Source organism: Cannabis sativa, chromosome 3, assembly GCF_029168945.1.
Source record: "Cannabis sativa cultivar Pink pepper isolate KNU-18-1 chromosome 3, ASM2916894v1, whole genome shotgun sequence".
Classification (NCBI taxonomy): domain Eukaryota; kingdom Viridiplantae; phylum Streptophyta; class Magnoliopsida; order Rosales; family Cannabaceae; genus Cannabis; species Cannabis sativa.
The window spans coordinates 43836602-43852313 of record NC_083603.1 but is presented as its reverse complement, the minus strand read 5'-3'; the positions used below and the strand labels follow the sequence as shown (position 1 = coordinate 43852313).

Genomic DNA, 15712 nt, shown 5'->3' with positions numbered 1-15712 from the left:
CGGGGACCGAGACCCTATATTTATAGGTGAGATACTCCATCAGTATCTGCGCCACATTAATTGTCAGAATATTTTGACAATTAATTCAGGAAATCAAATCAAGTAATGAATATAGAAATCTGACCATATAGAATATTACATAATTGATTTTGTCCAGATTTAATGAATATAAAATATTCATTTATCAGAAAATCAATTATTTATTTATTTCCTTCAATAGAAAATCATTTCCTTAATTAGAAAATAATTTCCATAAATAAAAATATTCTAATATTCTCCCACTTGGTCAGCATTTAAACTAAAATATTCAAACCCAACGTTCCTCATTATATAATAAACATACGAATCATAGCGACATGTCCTCATTATGAATCGAGTATTATCTTCCATGTATTACAATACATTTATTATATAACAATGTACTTTATGTGGCAATGTACTTAAGTGAATAAACCCTAAACCTTATGTTTATTCAGGTCCTCTGAAATTTTTCTCAAATGTAAAATTAAGATGCGCATAAATATGAGAAAAATCAAAATAAGAGTTTCATTAATAATAACTTTATTTGTACAAATTACATAAGGGAACCAAGTCCCATGTTCTCTACATGATCCTTGAATTTATGAGGTGGCAAGCCTTTTGTCATAGGATCGGCAATCATCAATTCAGTGCTAATGTGTTGAATGACCACTTTATTTTCCTTAACACGTTCTCTAATAGCTAAGTACTTAATGTCGATGTGCTTGCTTCGACTTCCACTTTTGTTGTTCTTAGCCATGAAAACAAGCAATGTTGAATTGTCACAGAACATCTTTAGCGGCCTTGCAATGGAATCAACCACTCTAAGGCTGAAATGAAACTCTTTAGCCATACACCATGTGATGTAGCCTCAAAACAAGAAACGAACTCGGCCTCCATAGTAGAAGTAGCGAGTCAAAGTTTGTTTGTTACTCCTCCAGGACACGGCTCCACGAAGAACATAAACACGTAACCGAGATGTAGATTTACGTGAATCGGTGCAACCGGCGAAATGCGAGTCCGAGTAGCCAACTACTTCTAGATTGTCGGTTCGTTTGAACATCGGTTTGTAATCCTTAGTACCACGAAGATACCTCATTACTTTCTTTGCGGCTTTCCGGTGGTCTATCCCAGGGTTACTGCGAAATCTTCCTAACATTCCGACAGAATAAGCAATGTCGGGTCTTGTGCACACACGAGCATACATTAGGCTTCCGACGGCGAAGCATAAGGAATGTTCTTCATTTGTTCTCTTTCAAAATCATTCTTTGGGCACTCGGCTCAAATTTAATTTATCACCCTTCATAATTGGAGCAACGCTCGGTGAACAATCTTTCATATGAAATCTTTCTAAAACTACGTTGATGTAGGCTTCTTGAGATAAACCTAAGATACCTCGGTATCTATCTCTATGAATCTTAATGCCTATGACATAGGATGCTTCACCCATGTCTTTCATCTCAAAGTTCTTTGAAAGAAATTGTTTCACTTCACGTAGCAACCACTTTATCATTGGATGCAAGAAGAATATCGTCCACATATAAAACAAGAAAACGAGATCTTACTCCCACTTTCCTTCGGTATATGCATTGATCCATGACATTCTCTTCAAATCCAAAGGAAGAGATGACATCATGACATTTTAAATACCATTGGCGGGATGCTTGTTTTAATCCATAGATGGACTTCTTGAGCTTGCATACCAAATCCCGACCTTCACTAGAGGTGAATCCTTCGGTTGTTTCATGTATACCTCCTCCTCACAGATCACCATTCGGAAAAGCGGTTTTACATCCATCTGCTCCGGCTCTAAATCAAAATGAGCAACTAATGCCAAGATGACTCGAGGGAATCTTTCTTTGATACGGAGAAAAAGTCTCCGTATAGTCAATTCCTTCCTCTTGAGTGAATCCTTTAGCAACAAGTCTCGCTTTGTACCTCTCGGTGTTGCCTAATGAGTCTTTCTTAGTTTTATAGACCCATTTACGGCCAATGGCTCTCGCCCCATTAGGCAACTTTACAAGTTCCCGGACTTCTGTTGCACCTCATAGAATTCATTTCATCATCCATAGCATTGTACCACAATTTTGATTCTCTACTTGTTCATAGCTTGTAAAAACGTTTGGATCATTTCCAATTCCAATATCGGATTCTAATAAATACACAACATAGTCTTTGTAAATTTTTGGTTTGATAGGTCTAGTAGATCTTCTTAAGACTTCACCAACGAGGCTCTTGGGGAGCGGCAGTGGTTCAAGACGGGTTGTTCAACGATTGCGAGCAACTCTTGAGCATTTTGATCTACCGGATTATCATTACCAACTTGTGGATCTTCGGTGATTGGTAATGGTTGTTCAACATTCGTTTGAACTACGGGAGTGTTAACCATTATCAATCTTGCTTTTGAAGTGGAAGGTTCGAAGGATCTTTCTCGGGACCTAAGTCCTTTGATTGATCACTCCCATCGATCAAGGCATTCTCAAGAAATTTTGCATTCCTTGATTTCACAATTCTTGTGCTATGAGATGGACAATAAAACTTGTAACCTTTAGACTTTTCGGCGTACCCTATAAAGAATCCGCTTATGATCCTTGGGTCCAATTTCTTCTCTTGTGGATTATATATTCTGACTTCAGATGGACATCCCCAAATGCGCACATGATTCAAACTTGGTTTCCAACCTTTCCATAATTCAAAAGGAGTTTTTGAGACTGCCTTTGTTGGAACTCGGTTTAATATGTACACGGATGTCTTTAATGCTTCAGTCCACAAGGATTTAGGAAGATTAGAGTTGCTACTAAGCATACTCCGCACCATGTCCATTAATGTTCGGTTTCTTCTTTACGCAACACCATTTTGCTCGGGTGTGCGGGCAAGGTGTAATGGGCAACAATCCCATTTTCTTCAAGAAACTTCGCAAATGCACCAGGTGCTTGTCCATCTTCTGTGTATCTACCATAATACTCACCTCCTCTATCTGATCTCACTATCTTAATTTGCTTGTTGCATTGTTTCTCTACTTGACTTTAAATATCTTAAAGACATCTAATGCTTCACTTTTATTATGAAGTAAGTAGATATACATGTAGCGTGAGTAATCATCTATGAATGAGATGAAGTATTTCTGACCATGTGACTCCATATCTGGACTACATATATCAGTATGTATGATTTCTAATATTTCAGAACTCCTATGGACACCAGTTTTGACAGACTTGGAGGTTTGCTTTCCCTTAATGCAATCCACACAAGTATCAAAGTCAGTAAAATCTAAGGTATTGAGTACCCCATCTTTTACCAACCTTTTAATTCTATCAATGGAGATATGTCCCAATCTCCGGTGCCACAATGTACAGGAATCCTCTTTCATAACACATCTTTTAGTGCCAGCGTGAACATGCATAACATTATTAGTGGTATTATTTTGTAAATTAAGGCAGTAAAGACCATCAGACAAAATACCATTTCCAACACATTCAGATTTATAATATAAATTAAAATATTTGTCTGAAAATGTAAAGGAAAAACCAAAGGGTATAAGTCTTGAAACTGAAATCAAGTTTCTAGAGAAACTTGGTACATAAAAGGTCTTTTCTAACTTTAAAATAAAACCATTACTTAAAACTAAATTGCATGTTCCAATAGCTTCCACATGTGAGCCCATCTTGTTTCCAGATAAGATGCTTTGCTCACTTGCCACTGGCTTCCTTAGATTTTGAATATCCTGCAAGGAACTTGTTATGTGAATTGTTGAACCGAAATCAATCCACCATGTGTTAAGATTAACATTAGCCATATTAGATTCATAACATACTAAGGAAATTGGATTACCTTTGTCATCCATCCATTTCTTGAACTGGCTGCACTCCCTTTTAGCATGTCCCTTTTGTTTACAAAAGAAACATTTGATGGAATCTTTCTTTATGGCAGCCTTGGGAGCCATGGGCTTTTTCCCTTTGTTCTTCTTGAATGGCTTGCGTTTCTTAGGTTGAGTGGTCAGGTGAACACTTTCTCCTTGCTCCTGTAGGAGCATGGCTTCCTCTTGAACACACATGGTCATCAATTCATTGATAGTCCATTTTTCTTTATGTGTGTTGTAGGAAATTTTGAAAGGCCCATATTGTGGAGGAAGATTGTGAAGGATGTAATGAACCAGGAAGGTATCAGGAATGATAACGTCGAGTTTCTTCAAATGAGCAGTGATGTCCCTCATTTTAGAAATATGTTCTCGAACTCCTTTAACACCGGTGAGTTTTGTAGACGAGAACTCTTGGATGAGGTTGATGAACAAAGATTTATCTGAAGTGTCAAACTGCTCATCCATAACTTTGATAAAGTCTTTCACCTTCTCAGGTGGCTCCACCGATCCACGCATTCCCATAGGAATTCTGGACATAATGAACATGATGCAAAGACGATTAGATTGCTCCCACTTTTCACGTAGTGCAATCTCAGCAGCAGTGCTAGTATCAGTGATAGCAGCTGGTTCATCTTTTCTTATTGCATAATCCATGTCAGTGCAAGCTAGGTGGAGAAGAACTCGTTCCTTCCAGATTTTGAAGTTGTCAGCTCCTAAGCTCGGGGATTTCACTAGTGATTTCGGCATATTTAGAGGTGGATGAAATAGGCTGAGAATAGGATTACAAAAAATTTAGATGTTAAAAGAATTGAGGCTTTAATGAATTCATGTTTTACCAATGTAGAAACATGATGAAGATGAAAATTTTATTAAATCTAAAATTGCCTGTGGGCTAAATTTTAAATCTAATAAAATTAGATGAACTTTATGATAGATTTAATGAAGTATTTAATTTAGAAATAATGGAGAAATGAAATCTATCTTTAATTAAAATTTGTGATAACACTATTAAATCAAATTCTCATAACTCCCTGTGGGGTAAATTAAGAGAATTTAACTTAATATATTATCCTAATTAATTATAAAAATATAATAAAATCCCTGTGGGGTAAAATTATTATATCCAAATAATTAATTACAAGTTTTGTCCATTAAGGTGAATTTTAATTAATATATAATTTTATATAATTAAAGATGCTGTGGCTACTCCCTAATTATAAAAAATTATATTTTCACTTTAGACATTAGGTATTGGGCTCTACCTAAAAGTAATTTCGTTATTAACATAATAGACAATCACTGAGATTAGTGCTCCTAGTGTGGTCGTCCGAAGATCATTAAAAACCGTTCTAGATATGAGCATTTGTCCCAGGTTCATGTTTTCTTATGTCAAACCACAAAACTACTTACGTTTTATTCATATTTTATTCATTTTATAAAGTTTTATGAATATTTTATGAATAATTTTATGACGTTTTATGAAACTTAATTGCTAAATAAAATATTCAACCTATCTTAATGTTTGAATATTTCTAAATATATCTAGCACTATAAAAGGAATTTATGTAGAGCATTTAAATCACACAAATCTAAATTAATTGCATTAAACATAAATTTGTCAATTAAATACAAAATAATACAATTAATGTATGATCATTAATTAAATGCAAATTCCTTAATATGAAATTAATGGCAGATTTTTCAAAATTAATTTAGACAATAAATTGCAGAAATTTGGTAATATATAATTAAATGCACAAATTAGCACAATTTTTACATGCCTAAATAAATCATGTAATAAATTACCAAATTTAAACAAATTTCTATTTTCAATTTATACTATATATATGTATTAAACAAAAATGGAAAATTAACTAAATGCAATTTATTGACTAAATTAACACTGAAATGGGAAAATAATTAATATTCCAAATAAATAAAAATTTATAAAAAAAAAATTCGGAATTTTTCCCCCTTTTTTTTTTTTTTGAAAAATCCATACTGCCAAACGACATGTCGTTTTTGCAAAAGGCAAAAACGACACGTCGTTTTTTACATTCTGAAGTGTGCTGAGAAAACATTAAAAACGACACGTCGTTTTCCCTAAGGTAAAAACGACACGTCGTTTAATAAATGTAAAGGCTGCCTCAGAAGACGGAAAACGACATGTCGTTTTCCACAATGTGAAAAACGACATGTCGTTTTTTCAACAACGACATTTGTAACGTGTTTCAAACGACACGTCGTTTTTGACAAACGACACGTCGTTTTACGCCAAACGACACGTCGTTTTCTCCAAACGACATGTCGTTTTGCGTCGTCTTCTTCAGCGAACCGGGTCGATTTTGACCCGTTTTTCTGCACGCGGGTCCGTCGAACCCGACCCAAACCCGATCGGAAATTGCGTTTCCAACGACCAAATTGCGTGTTTTCAAATCTAAAATGTTCTAAATCAAATAATAAAGAGATCCACATAGATTTTATGCACGAAAACACGAAAAAATATATACTTTAATATCACGAAATTAATCGGGTCCGAAAAAGTTTTAACTGAAATTTTTTTCCATCTTTAAGTTTTTCAATGGATTTTCAATGCTTAGATCGATCTATAATACTATACGAATATAGTAATGTATATAGAATTCGAAATAAACACCGAAAAAATGAAAAACGGAAAAATTAAACTTTATTTACACCGATAACTTTATGTTATATATATATGCATGTATATACATAATGAAAAAGAATATTATGAATGTATTATGCAATAAAGCATATATATAATATACAATATATATATAAACATATATACACGTGAAAATGAAAAATATATATATATACAGTATATAAATGTATATAATATATATAAGAATAAAGATATATATATGTATATACGTATGAAAAATATATATATATATATACTTGGAATTATATGAATATGAGTATATATATATATACACCACGAAATGAACCAAACAAATATATATATGAATAGTGTATGTATGTATATATATATATATATATATGAAACTCAAATAAAATCAAGGCAGAGATAAGTCCGCTCTGATACCAACTGTTAGACTATATATATAGTGTATGTAATATAGCATATACAAATGATATGAAATGCGGAAAATAAAATGTAATCATATCAATAATATATGCAATGAAAGGATCGATGTACCTCCAGCCATTGATCTTTGAGCTTCAATCCCTGCGATAGCTTCGGTATTGGAGTTCGGGCTTCCTCGCTCTCTCAACTCTCTTTAGATGGAATTTGCTGAAAGGATTCAGAATGAGTGAGGAGCTCGGGGACCGAGACCCTATATTTATAGGTGAGATACTCCATCAGTATCTGCGCCACATTAATTGTCAGAATATTTTGACAATTAATTCAGGAAATCAAATCAAGTAATGAATATAGAAATCTGACCATATATAGAATATTACATAATTGATTTTGTCCAGATTTAATGAATATAAAATATTCATTTATCAGAAAATCAATTATTTATTTATTTCCTTCAATAGAAAATCATTTCCTTAATTAGAAAATAATTTCCATAAATAAAAATATTCTAATATTCCTCCCATAAAGCACCTTGAAAGGAGTACACCCCAGCGAAGATTGATAAGTGGTATTGTACCAATACTCCGCCCATGCTAACCACTTAGCCCATTGCCTAGGATGATTGAAAGCAAAGCACCAAAGGTAGGTCTTGAGGCAACGATTGACAACTTTAGATTAACCATCTGTTTGGGGGTGAGAAGATGTGGTGTGGCAAAGCTTGGTCTTAAGACAAATGCTCGATCCTTCGTTTCTCTGCCTAACCATGGTTTCTCAATACTGTTAGGATTTTTCTTTTCTCTAGGCGCTACTGGCCGTTTCTTAGCAGATGGCACACAAGGAGATCGCTACATGTGTGCTTCGATGTTGTGACTTGTCGGGATCTGATATGTTTTGGCATGGGGAAGGTGGGGCGAGATCTGGTTTTCCCATTCCAGTGATAGCGATTTTGGCGTCACTTTGTTTCGAGGCCATATCTCTGGTTGTGCTATAAGGTGTCTCTAATGAGAATTTTAGAAGTTGGCCCTCGTGGTTGTCGCCGAGCGAGATGGTCTTTTTGGGTCTTGCGGTGGAGGGTTTGGGGGGTCGTTGCTTCTCCTCCTTGTGGTGTTTGGTGGGGTCTCTCCCTTGTGGTTGTTGGTTGGGTGTATTTTGGTGGTGGCTTTGCTCGTAATCTCTTACATTCTCGTTTTTGGACAGTAGAAGATGTCTTTTGGTTCTATGCTAAGGTTTGCCATCCTTGGGATTTTTGTGAAGGTTGCAATAAAAAAGGATTGGATGTGGATGTTTCCCCAAGGCGAACGCACCCTTCTGTTGTTTTGATTCTAGTACCGGGTGATTTGCTTTGTTTAACTAATTTTGTTTAGATGTTAGAAGTTTCTCGAGTTGCATTTTCCTTTATTTAAGTTTTTCTTTTCGATATAATAATGGTGTTTATCATCCTAGTCTTTTGTGGTGTTGGCATTTGGTTCTTGTCAATCCTATTTTGTTCACATTTTTGTTTTTGCCTAACCTTCTGATCTTTGTCCATTTAAACCAATGAATGATATTTCTCTCTGTTTTTTTTAAAAAAGAAGTCATGCTCTTACCACACTAGAGTTTAATTAAAGACTTGTCTAGAAAACAATCCATAGATTTTTATTTTCTCTACACTAATTTATTTTCATTCCCCATCTCCCAGATTAAAATTTTTGTTTACCCAAAATAATTTATTAAAATAAGAAAAATAATACAAAAAATGAGCCTCAAAGAGTACACAACATTTTAGAAAATCTCAAAAACAAAGAGCAAAGCACAGTATTTTTTTATGGAACAAAACAGCTTATGAGTACATTTCGATGCTTCATTTGACTTACTGAATTATCACCAGTTTTATAAGATTAACCTACTCAAGAACACAAGGAGGAGATTTAAGAGAATCGTAAGAGTTATATAGCTAAACCTTTAGTAGAGGTATATAATTTTAATTTAAGGCTTTAGTATCCAGCATCAACTTCCAACTCATTAAAACAAACTAACATTGAAAAAGTCCAAAAAGGCTTTCTAGCAATAGCTATAAAATAAAGATTAATATAAAATCTGCCACAAAAACAAGCTTCAGGTTTGACAAAAAACAAAAATAAAATTTCTGGGCACTCAAACAAAAACTTGGATTCCTACTTAGCCTACACCTTCAGCTGTTGAAGAAGCAGAGGCACCGCCTTGGAGAGCTCTCTAAGCACGAGTCTTTTCTGGTTTCCTAGAAGCCAACTGACTTTCAGGCTGCACAATTATGCAAAGTCATATTAGATGAAAATTGCTTGTAAATATCAGATCATGTGTTCTTTTTAACAATTTATTTACCTCTTTCTTGACCGGCTCTTCTTTCTCTGACAAAGTCAGCTCGATATGGCATGGGGATGACATGTAAGCTGCAATAATATGGTAAAGGTTACTAAAAAGCTAAACAAATGGAGACATGATAAATGTATACTTATGTAAATACTCACGGTTAATTCTTCCATGGGCACGGTATGTACGACGCCTTTGCTTTTGAGCTTGGTTCACCTGGATGTGAGAAACGTAAAGTGAATCGACATCCAAACCTTTCACCTAAAGAAGAATTGACAGGAGAAATTTGTTAGAAAACCCAAGAAAACAACAAGATACAACATGTTCGAGAAGGAAAGAACAAACAAATAAAGATTAACAGATTAGGAAGACTTGTACCTCAGCATTGCTCTCAGCATTCTTCAGTAGGTCAAGAATAAACTTGGCAGATTTTACAGGCCAACGTCCTTGTCCATTTGAGTGGCGATTTTTTGCCTGTGCAGTACGCCCTACTCCTCTACAGAAGCGACGGAATGGGATAGCTTGCTTGTGAACCAAAACATCCTCCAAATACCTTTTTGCCTTGATCAAAGGCATCTTTCTAATTGAAAACGCTGTCTCCCTAGTATTCTGAAGAGATATACAAGCAAATAAAATAAACATCTGAATAAATATATGCAGAAAAATGACAGCAGCTGCGAAAAAAAAGATGACTAAAAAATATACAGTAATTCTAATATAGCTGCAAACATATTTTTACTACTCAGCATACTAATATTTCATAATTTATTTTCGTTAAAACAAAAAGCAACACACAAACATAGTAACAACAAGTATAATCTTAACAAAGCTTCGAGATACTATGCAAATCTTCAAGTAATGTAGTTTAACAAAAAGTAGAATTGGGCACATTTGTTTAAAAAAAGTGGCTCGAGTAATTAAAAATTACAACTATCCTAGTTTACAGAACCAAATTATAGTTCGTCGAGCGAAGAAATGTACCTTAAAGTGAACTCTGAGATCTGACCCCCTGGCTTTGCAGGCTGAATTACGAAGAAACAAGATAAACATTAATGTTCTATAATAAACACCAAATATAAATTATAATTCCTCAAAAATATTTCAAATTCACTTTTTAAAACCAAAGGAGTCGCAAATGGAATAGCAGGTTCGGTCAGATCAGAAGATCCTTTCAAAACCTAACTACGAATGTTATAAATCTTTAAAATTTCGAACTCTAAGTGTTAAGAAATGAAGCTCAAATAATTAAATTTAAACAGTTCTCGTCCATTTCTAAGCTCCCAAACAACACAATCTTTAAAAACAATATACAGTGAAATAACATGAAAAATCTTTAAAACAGAAAATCCAATCTTACATTTGGTGGGATTATCAGGCTCCTTAGAATACTTCACCTGAAAATGCAATAGAAACACATCCGGAATAAGAATCTAAAGCAAGAGCTTTTGCATTTTCACAGCTAAATTTTACACCGATTTCGAGACCAAACGAGGTAATCGCACTAAAAGCTGATCAGAGAAGAATACGAAGAAGAAAAACGCAGAGTGACTTACCATGGCTTCTTCTGACCTTCCGCTTCCGAATCAAAATTTTTCCTGGCGAAGTGGCAAATCCCTAGTCGAAAATTAGGGTTTCCAATATATATGGGGGTCTCTTGGGAAGAGTTCAGAAGTAGGGTTTACGGCCTAACGAGATGTTTTGGACTGAGTTTTTATTGGGCCAAAATCTGGGCTTTGATTAATTGGGCCTTATAAGATAGTTACCCTGTTATTAACTTAGTTGGGCTGGGCCTTAGCTATTTTATCTGTAACGTAAATGGGGGCAATATTGTAATTTTCTAGTAACTGTATAGAAAATAGCGGTGAAGAGAGGGAAGCAAATTTGGGTCCATGGCCGATCTCTAGAGAGAGAGAGAAAGAGAAAGAAGAAGAAGAAGAAATAGCAGAAAGAAAGATTCAAACTTGTAAGAAAAAATGATTCTTTTATCTCTCCTTTGCTTACCATTTTTAGATTCTGCGTTTATAGTTATTTTTTTCGTTTTGTTTTCTCAAATTCCTTTACACAAGATTTTGAATTCTGACGGTTAAAAGTTTTGGACACTTGTTTTGTTTCTCTTCTTTGTAGTGTTGGAATATATTGCTAATTTTGTGATTTGGAGAATTGGGTTTGCTGTTATATTGGACAATTTCGAATTGTTGTGGAAACTTTTGTGGTAAATGGAATTTTAACGTTTCACTAGAATTGGAATCTCTTTTGGTTCATATTGTGGATAAGTTTTATAAGCAAGATAAACCCAAGATTTAATTTTTGTTTTGGTTTCGAAAATTTGAAGGGTTTGAGGATTTTAAAGGAAAAATTAGATTTTAAAGATAGTGATGTTAGAGTGAACAATGTCAATGAATAACAATAATCAGGCCAAGGGTGTGGGGGCAGGGTTACCTCCTCATTTTGGAAATTCAGGGATGGTGCCTCAGTCTATAGCTGTGAATCAGCAACCCCATCTTCTGTCTCAGGCACAACATCAAACACAAGGTGTGTCTCATTTTCCGGGTCATTTTCAGCTGTCTGAGCCTCAAGCCCAGGGACTTGTTCAGACTCAATTTGTGAATGTTCAAGCACAGGCAAAGGCACAGGGTCAGGGTCAGGGTCAGGCTCAAGCACAGAGTCAGGGTCAGACTCAAGCACAGGCACAAGCTCTCGGTCAAGCTAAGCAAGCCCGAATTCGAGCAGACTTGGAAGCTCAAGCTCAGGCCCTTGCCCAGTTGCACAATTCCATGAATAGTAATGCTGGTGTATCAACACCTTCTGTGGCAACTCCAGGTACTGGAGGTGGAGGTGCCAAGCGAGCTAATCAAAAGCCACCTTCAAGACCCACAAACTCATCAAATGCTAATACAAGTTCACCATTTAAAACAATGGAGCTGACCCCAGCTGCTCGGAGGAAGAAGCGAAAGCTACCTGATAAACAAATACCAGAGAAGGTGGCAGACCTTTTGCCCGAGTCTGCGCTTTATACTCAGTTGCTTGAATTCGAGGCTCGTGTGGATGCTGCTTTGACAAGAAAGAAAATTGACATCCAGGAGTCGTTCAAAATATCTCCACGTTTTCAGAAAACACTCAGAATGTACGTATTCAACACTTATGTAAATCAGACGCAGCCTATACCCGAGAACAATAATGCAGAACACAATAATGCAGAACCTCCTTCTTGGTCACTTAAGATAGTTGGGAGGCTTTTGGAAGATGGGAAAGATCCTGTAGTTGCTGGCAATGGCATGACCCCAAATTTGACTCCAAAGTTTTCTTCCTTTTTCAAGAAAATAACTATATACTTGGACAATAATCTTTATCCAGATAGCCATGTAATTACGTGGGATAGTGCTCGTTCGCCTGCTCTACACGACGGCTTTGAAGTGAAGCGAATAGGGAATAAAGAGTTCACTGCAGCAATTAGGCTAGAAATGAATTACACGCCAGAAAAATATAAACTTTCCCCAGCTCTGAAGGAAGTTCTTGGCATTGAGGCAGATAGCCGCATAAGGATCATAGCTGCAATTTGGCATTATGTTAAATCTAGAAAATTGCAGAGCCCCAGTGACCCTACTTCTTTCATGTGTGATCCGCCTCTTCAAAAAGTGTTTGGGGATGAGAAGATGAAGTTTACATCAGTTTCACAAAAGTTAGCACAGCATTTAACTCCACCACAACCCATACATCTGGAACATAAGATTAAGCTTTCGGGAACTTGTCCAGTTGGAACTAATTGCTATGATGTGCTGGTTGATGTGCCTCTTTCTCTGGATAAAGAAATGTCTTCATTCTTGGCACGTACTGAGAATAATAAGGAAATTGATGCTTGCGATGAACTGATATCTGCGTCTATAAAGAAGATTCATGAACATAGGAGGCGGCGGGCTTTCTTTCTTAGTTTCAGTCAGTCTCCAGCAGAGTTTATTAACACTCTGATAGCTTCTCAGAGCAAAGATTTAAAGCTTGTTGCTGGAGATGCCAGTCGAAATGCAGAGAAGGAGCGGCGTTCTGACTTTTATAATCAACCCTGGTAAGCTTCCATCATTATATCTATTGTGTGCGTTATTAGTAAATTTACCTGTTTGTATTGCTTGGCTTCCCAACCCAATTATGGATTGCCAACTAACATAGAGCTTGATTATAATGGATTCCGGGTTGAGGGGTTTGCGTACATGATTTGCAGTAACTAGTATCCACGTTTATTATATCTTATATCTTGAACAACCTTGCAGAATAAGTAAAACTCTAGTCAAGAAACCAAAATCTCTCATCCAAACAGGCCATTTAGAATTGGTATCATCAGGTTACAAACCAAAAGTATAAAATCCCGAGTTTGATTATGTCATGCTTGCTTTTCATTTCGGTTTAATAAACTAGTTGCCGGTCTTGCTTAAATACTATGAGTATTTGCTAAGTCGCATCTTAAGGTGTCCAACATTACTCGATTAAAATCAATAGGAGATCTTACTTATCTGTTTTTTTAAAAGTTAAAATATGTGAACCTTATATTAAATTGTTTATCTCAAGTGGGGTTGGGGTTAAGGTGCTGGAATAGCAATGTTCTGATTCTTCTGAATACCATATATAGAATAGTTAAAAGGGTAGGTCAAATGGTTGAGGTTCTTTGAGATACCCCACATGAGAATAGCTATACTCAAAAGGGTATTTCATGTTTTTTTCAAATACCAAAAGTATGTGGTTATGATACAACAGGTTGGATAGCCATCAGTAGTACACTGAAGAACCTAAACTTTTATCATTTTCTGACTTTGAAGCCATATCTCTTTTGAACAGGGTCGAAGACGCTGTTATTCGTTACTTGAACCGCAAATCTGCTGGCACTGATGCTCCTGGAAGCACTTGAAATAGGATTGTTGAATTCTCAGCAACTGATCACAAACTTATAGAATAGGATTATTATACTGATGTTAACATCTTTATTTTATTTTTTTCTTTGTTGCTGAATATTTGAATACTCATTAGCTTTTTTAGAAAAAATTTGAAGTCTCATCTCCTTGATTGAGTTGATGGGGATATTAGTTGGGAAGGAGGAAGAGAGTAAAATTTGATTAGCTGACTGACTTGACTGTTGGATTAGCTGTAATTGGATGCAGTTATATTTGATTGTAATAAGAAGAAAACCTTCTAAACAAATTATTTTTTACTGACTTGATTGTTGAGCTGTGATTGCATGCAAATATTTATATTTGATTGTAACAAGAAAAGAGAACCTTCTATACAAATCATGATCTTGTTTGGCTTATTTTTTATGAGGTTTTTTTTAGTTTTTAAAATTAAGAAACTCCTAAGGTTTTATTGCTCTTTAATCATAAGTTGAGCATGTAATAAGAAATATGTTATGATTCTGAATATTATCATCACATTACTGATAGGCAATCTTATGTGGAGAAAGAAGATCTGATTTGGACCCCTGATTATAATGAAATTCAAAAAATCCTGTTCTTCATGGGCAACCTTAAGGTTTAAGGTTCTTGGTCCAGATGATAAGTCGGTCCTCTTCTTTAAGCATTATTGGGATTTGGTGAGAGATGATTTTTGTGAAGCGGTCTTTGATTTCTTCACCTTTGGAACGATGCACAGAAGTAAATGCTACTAATTTAGTGCTCATTCCAAAGATTCAGAACGTGAAGAGAACGAACCATTATAAGCCTATTACTCTTTGCAATGTATCTTATAAGGTCATTTTTAAAGTCATTGCAAACATGATTAAAATTATTCTCCCGCGGCTTATTTGTCCTACACATGCTGCTTTTGTCCCTGGTAGAAGTATTCATGTTAACATTGTGATTATACAAGAAATCATTAATTCCTTCAACAGGAAGAAGGGCAAAGAAGGCTTGTTTGCAATCAAAATTGATCTGATGAAAGTCTATGATAAGATAAGCTGACAGTTTATTGACCATGGTATTGCTATGGGGTGCCAGAGTTATTCCGTAACTAGGTTTCCCAATGTATTTCAACTACGTCTCTGAATGTGTGTCTTAATGGTTGTCAAGTTGGGAACATTTCTCCAACTTGTGGACTCCGTCAGGGAGACTCTTTATCACCTTACCTTTTTATTTGGGCGACTGAGATTTTGTTAAGACTTCTTGATAAAGCCATGGGTAATGGTAATATCGGGGGCATTAAGCTTTCCCGAGGTGGCCCTACTCTGTCCCACATATTTTTCGCAGATGACCTAATCTTGGTGGGTAGGGCCTCTCTGGTTGAAGCAAAAGGCTACTGGGATTGCCTTGAGAAGTGTTGTTCTTGGACTCAAATCTTCTATATATTTTCAGTAGAAATACCCCTATGGAATTGAAACAAGGGATTCAAGATGCCTTGGGAATTGGAAGGTCGGAAGGAAACGTTAAATATCTAGGGCTCCCCTAATTTCGCTCTAGACA

The 15712-nt window shown here is 35.6% G+C and overlaps 3 protein-coding genes across 4 annotated transcripts; 1 reads left to right on the top strand and 2 right to left on the bottom strand.

Moving 5' to 3' along the window:
* Positions 1-3268: 3268 nt before the first annotated feature.
* Positions 3269-4579, bottom strand: LOC133035380 (uncharacterized). The gene is made up of 2 exons (XM_061111229.1): positions 3850-4579; positions 3269-3742 (listed from the first exon to the last, which is right to left on the bottom strand). The coding sequence occupies exons 1-2, from the start codon at positions 4529-4531 to the stop codon at positions 3708-3710; spliced, it is 717 nt and encodes a 238-aa protein (XP_060967212.1). The 5' UTR covers positions 4532-4579; the 3' UTR covers positions 3269-3707.
* A 4296-nt stretch (positions 4580-8875) lies between these two features.
* On the bottom strand, positions 8876-11083 carry LOC115711486 (large ribosomal subunit protein uL22y). 2 transcript variants are annotated; one of them, XM_030639825.2, is made up of 7 exons: positions 10829-11083; positions 10633-10669; positions 10257-10297; positions 9654-9884; positions 9434-9536; positions 9288-9355; positions 8876-9206 (listed from the first exon to the last, which is right to left on the bottom strand). In XM_030639825.2, exons 1-7 carry the CDS (start codon positions 10829-10831, stop codon positions 9159-9161), a joined length of 531 nt encoding a protein of 176 aa, XP_030495685.1. In that variant the 5' UTR covers positions 10832-11083; the 3' UTR covers positions 8876-9158. The 2 variants fall into 2 exon arrangements, with proteins under 2 accessions (XP_030495685.1, XP_060967210.1); XM_061111227.1 differs by having other exon boundaries at positions 8876-9355.
* A 14-nt stretch (positions 11084-11097) lies between these two features.
* On the top strand, positions 11098-14459 carry LOC115711485 (SWI/SNF complex component SNF12 homolog). Its single transcript, XM_030639824.2, has 3 exons — positions 11098-11238; positions 11400-13335; positions 14100-14459. Exons 2-3 carry the CDS (start codon positions 11666-11668, stop codon positions 14167-14169), a joined length of 1740 nt encoding a protein of 579 aa, XP_030495684.2. The 5' UTR covers positions 11098-11238; positions 11400-11665; the 3' UTR covers positions 14170-14459.
* The last annotated feature ends 1253 nt before the right edge of the window (positions 14460-15712 follow it).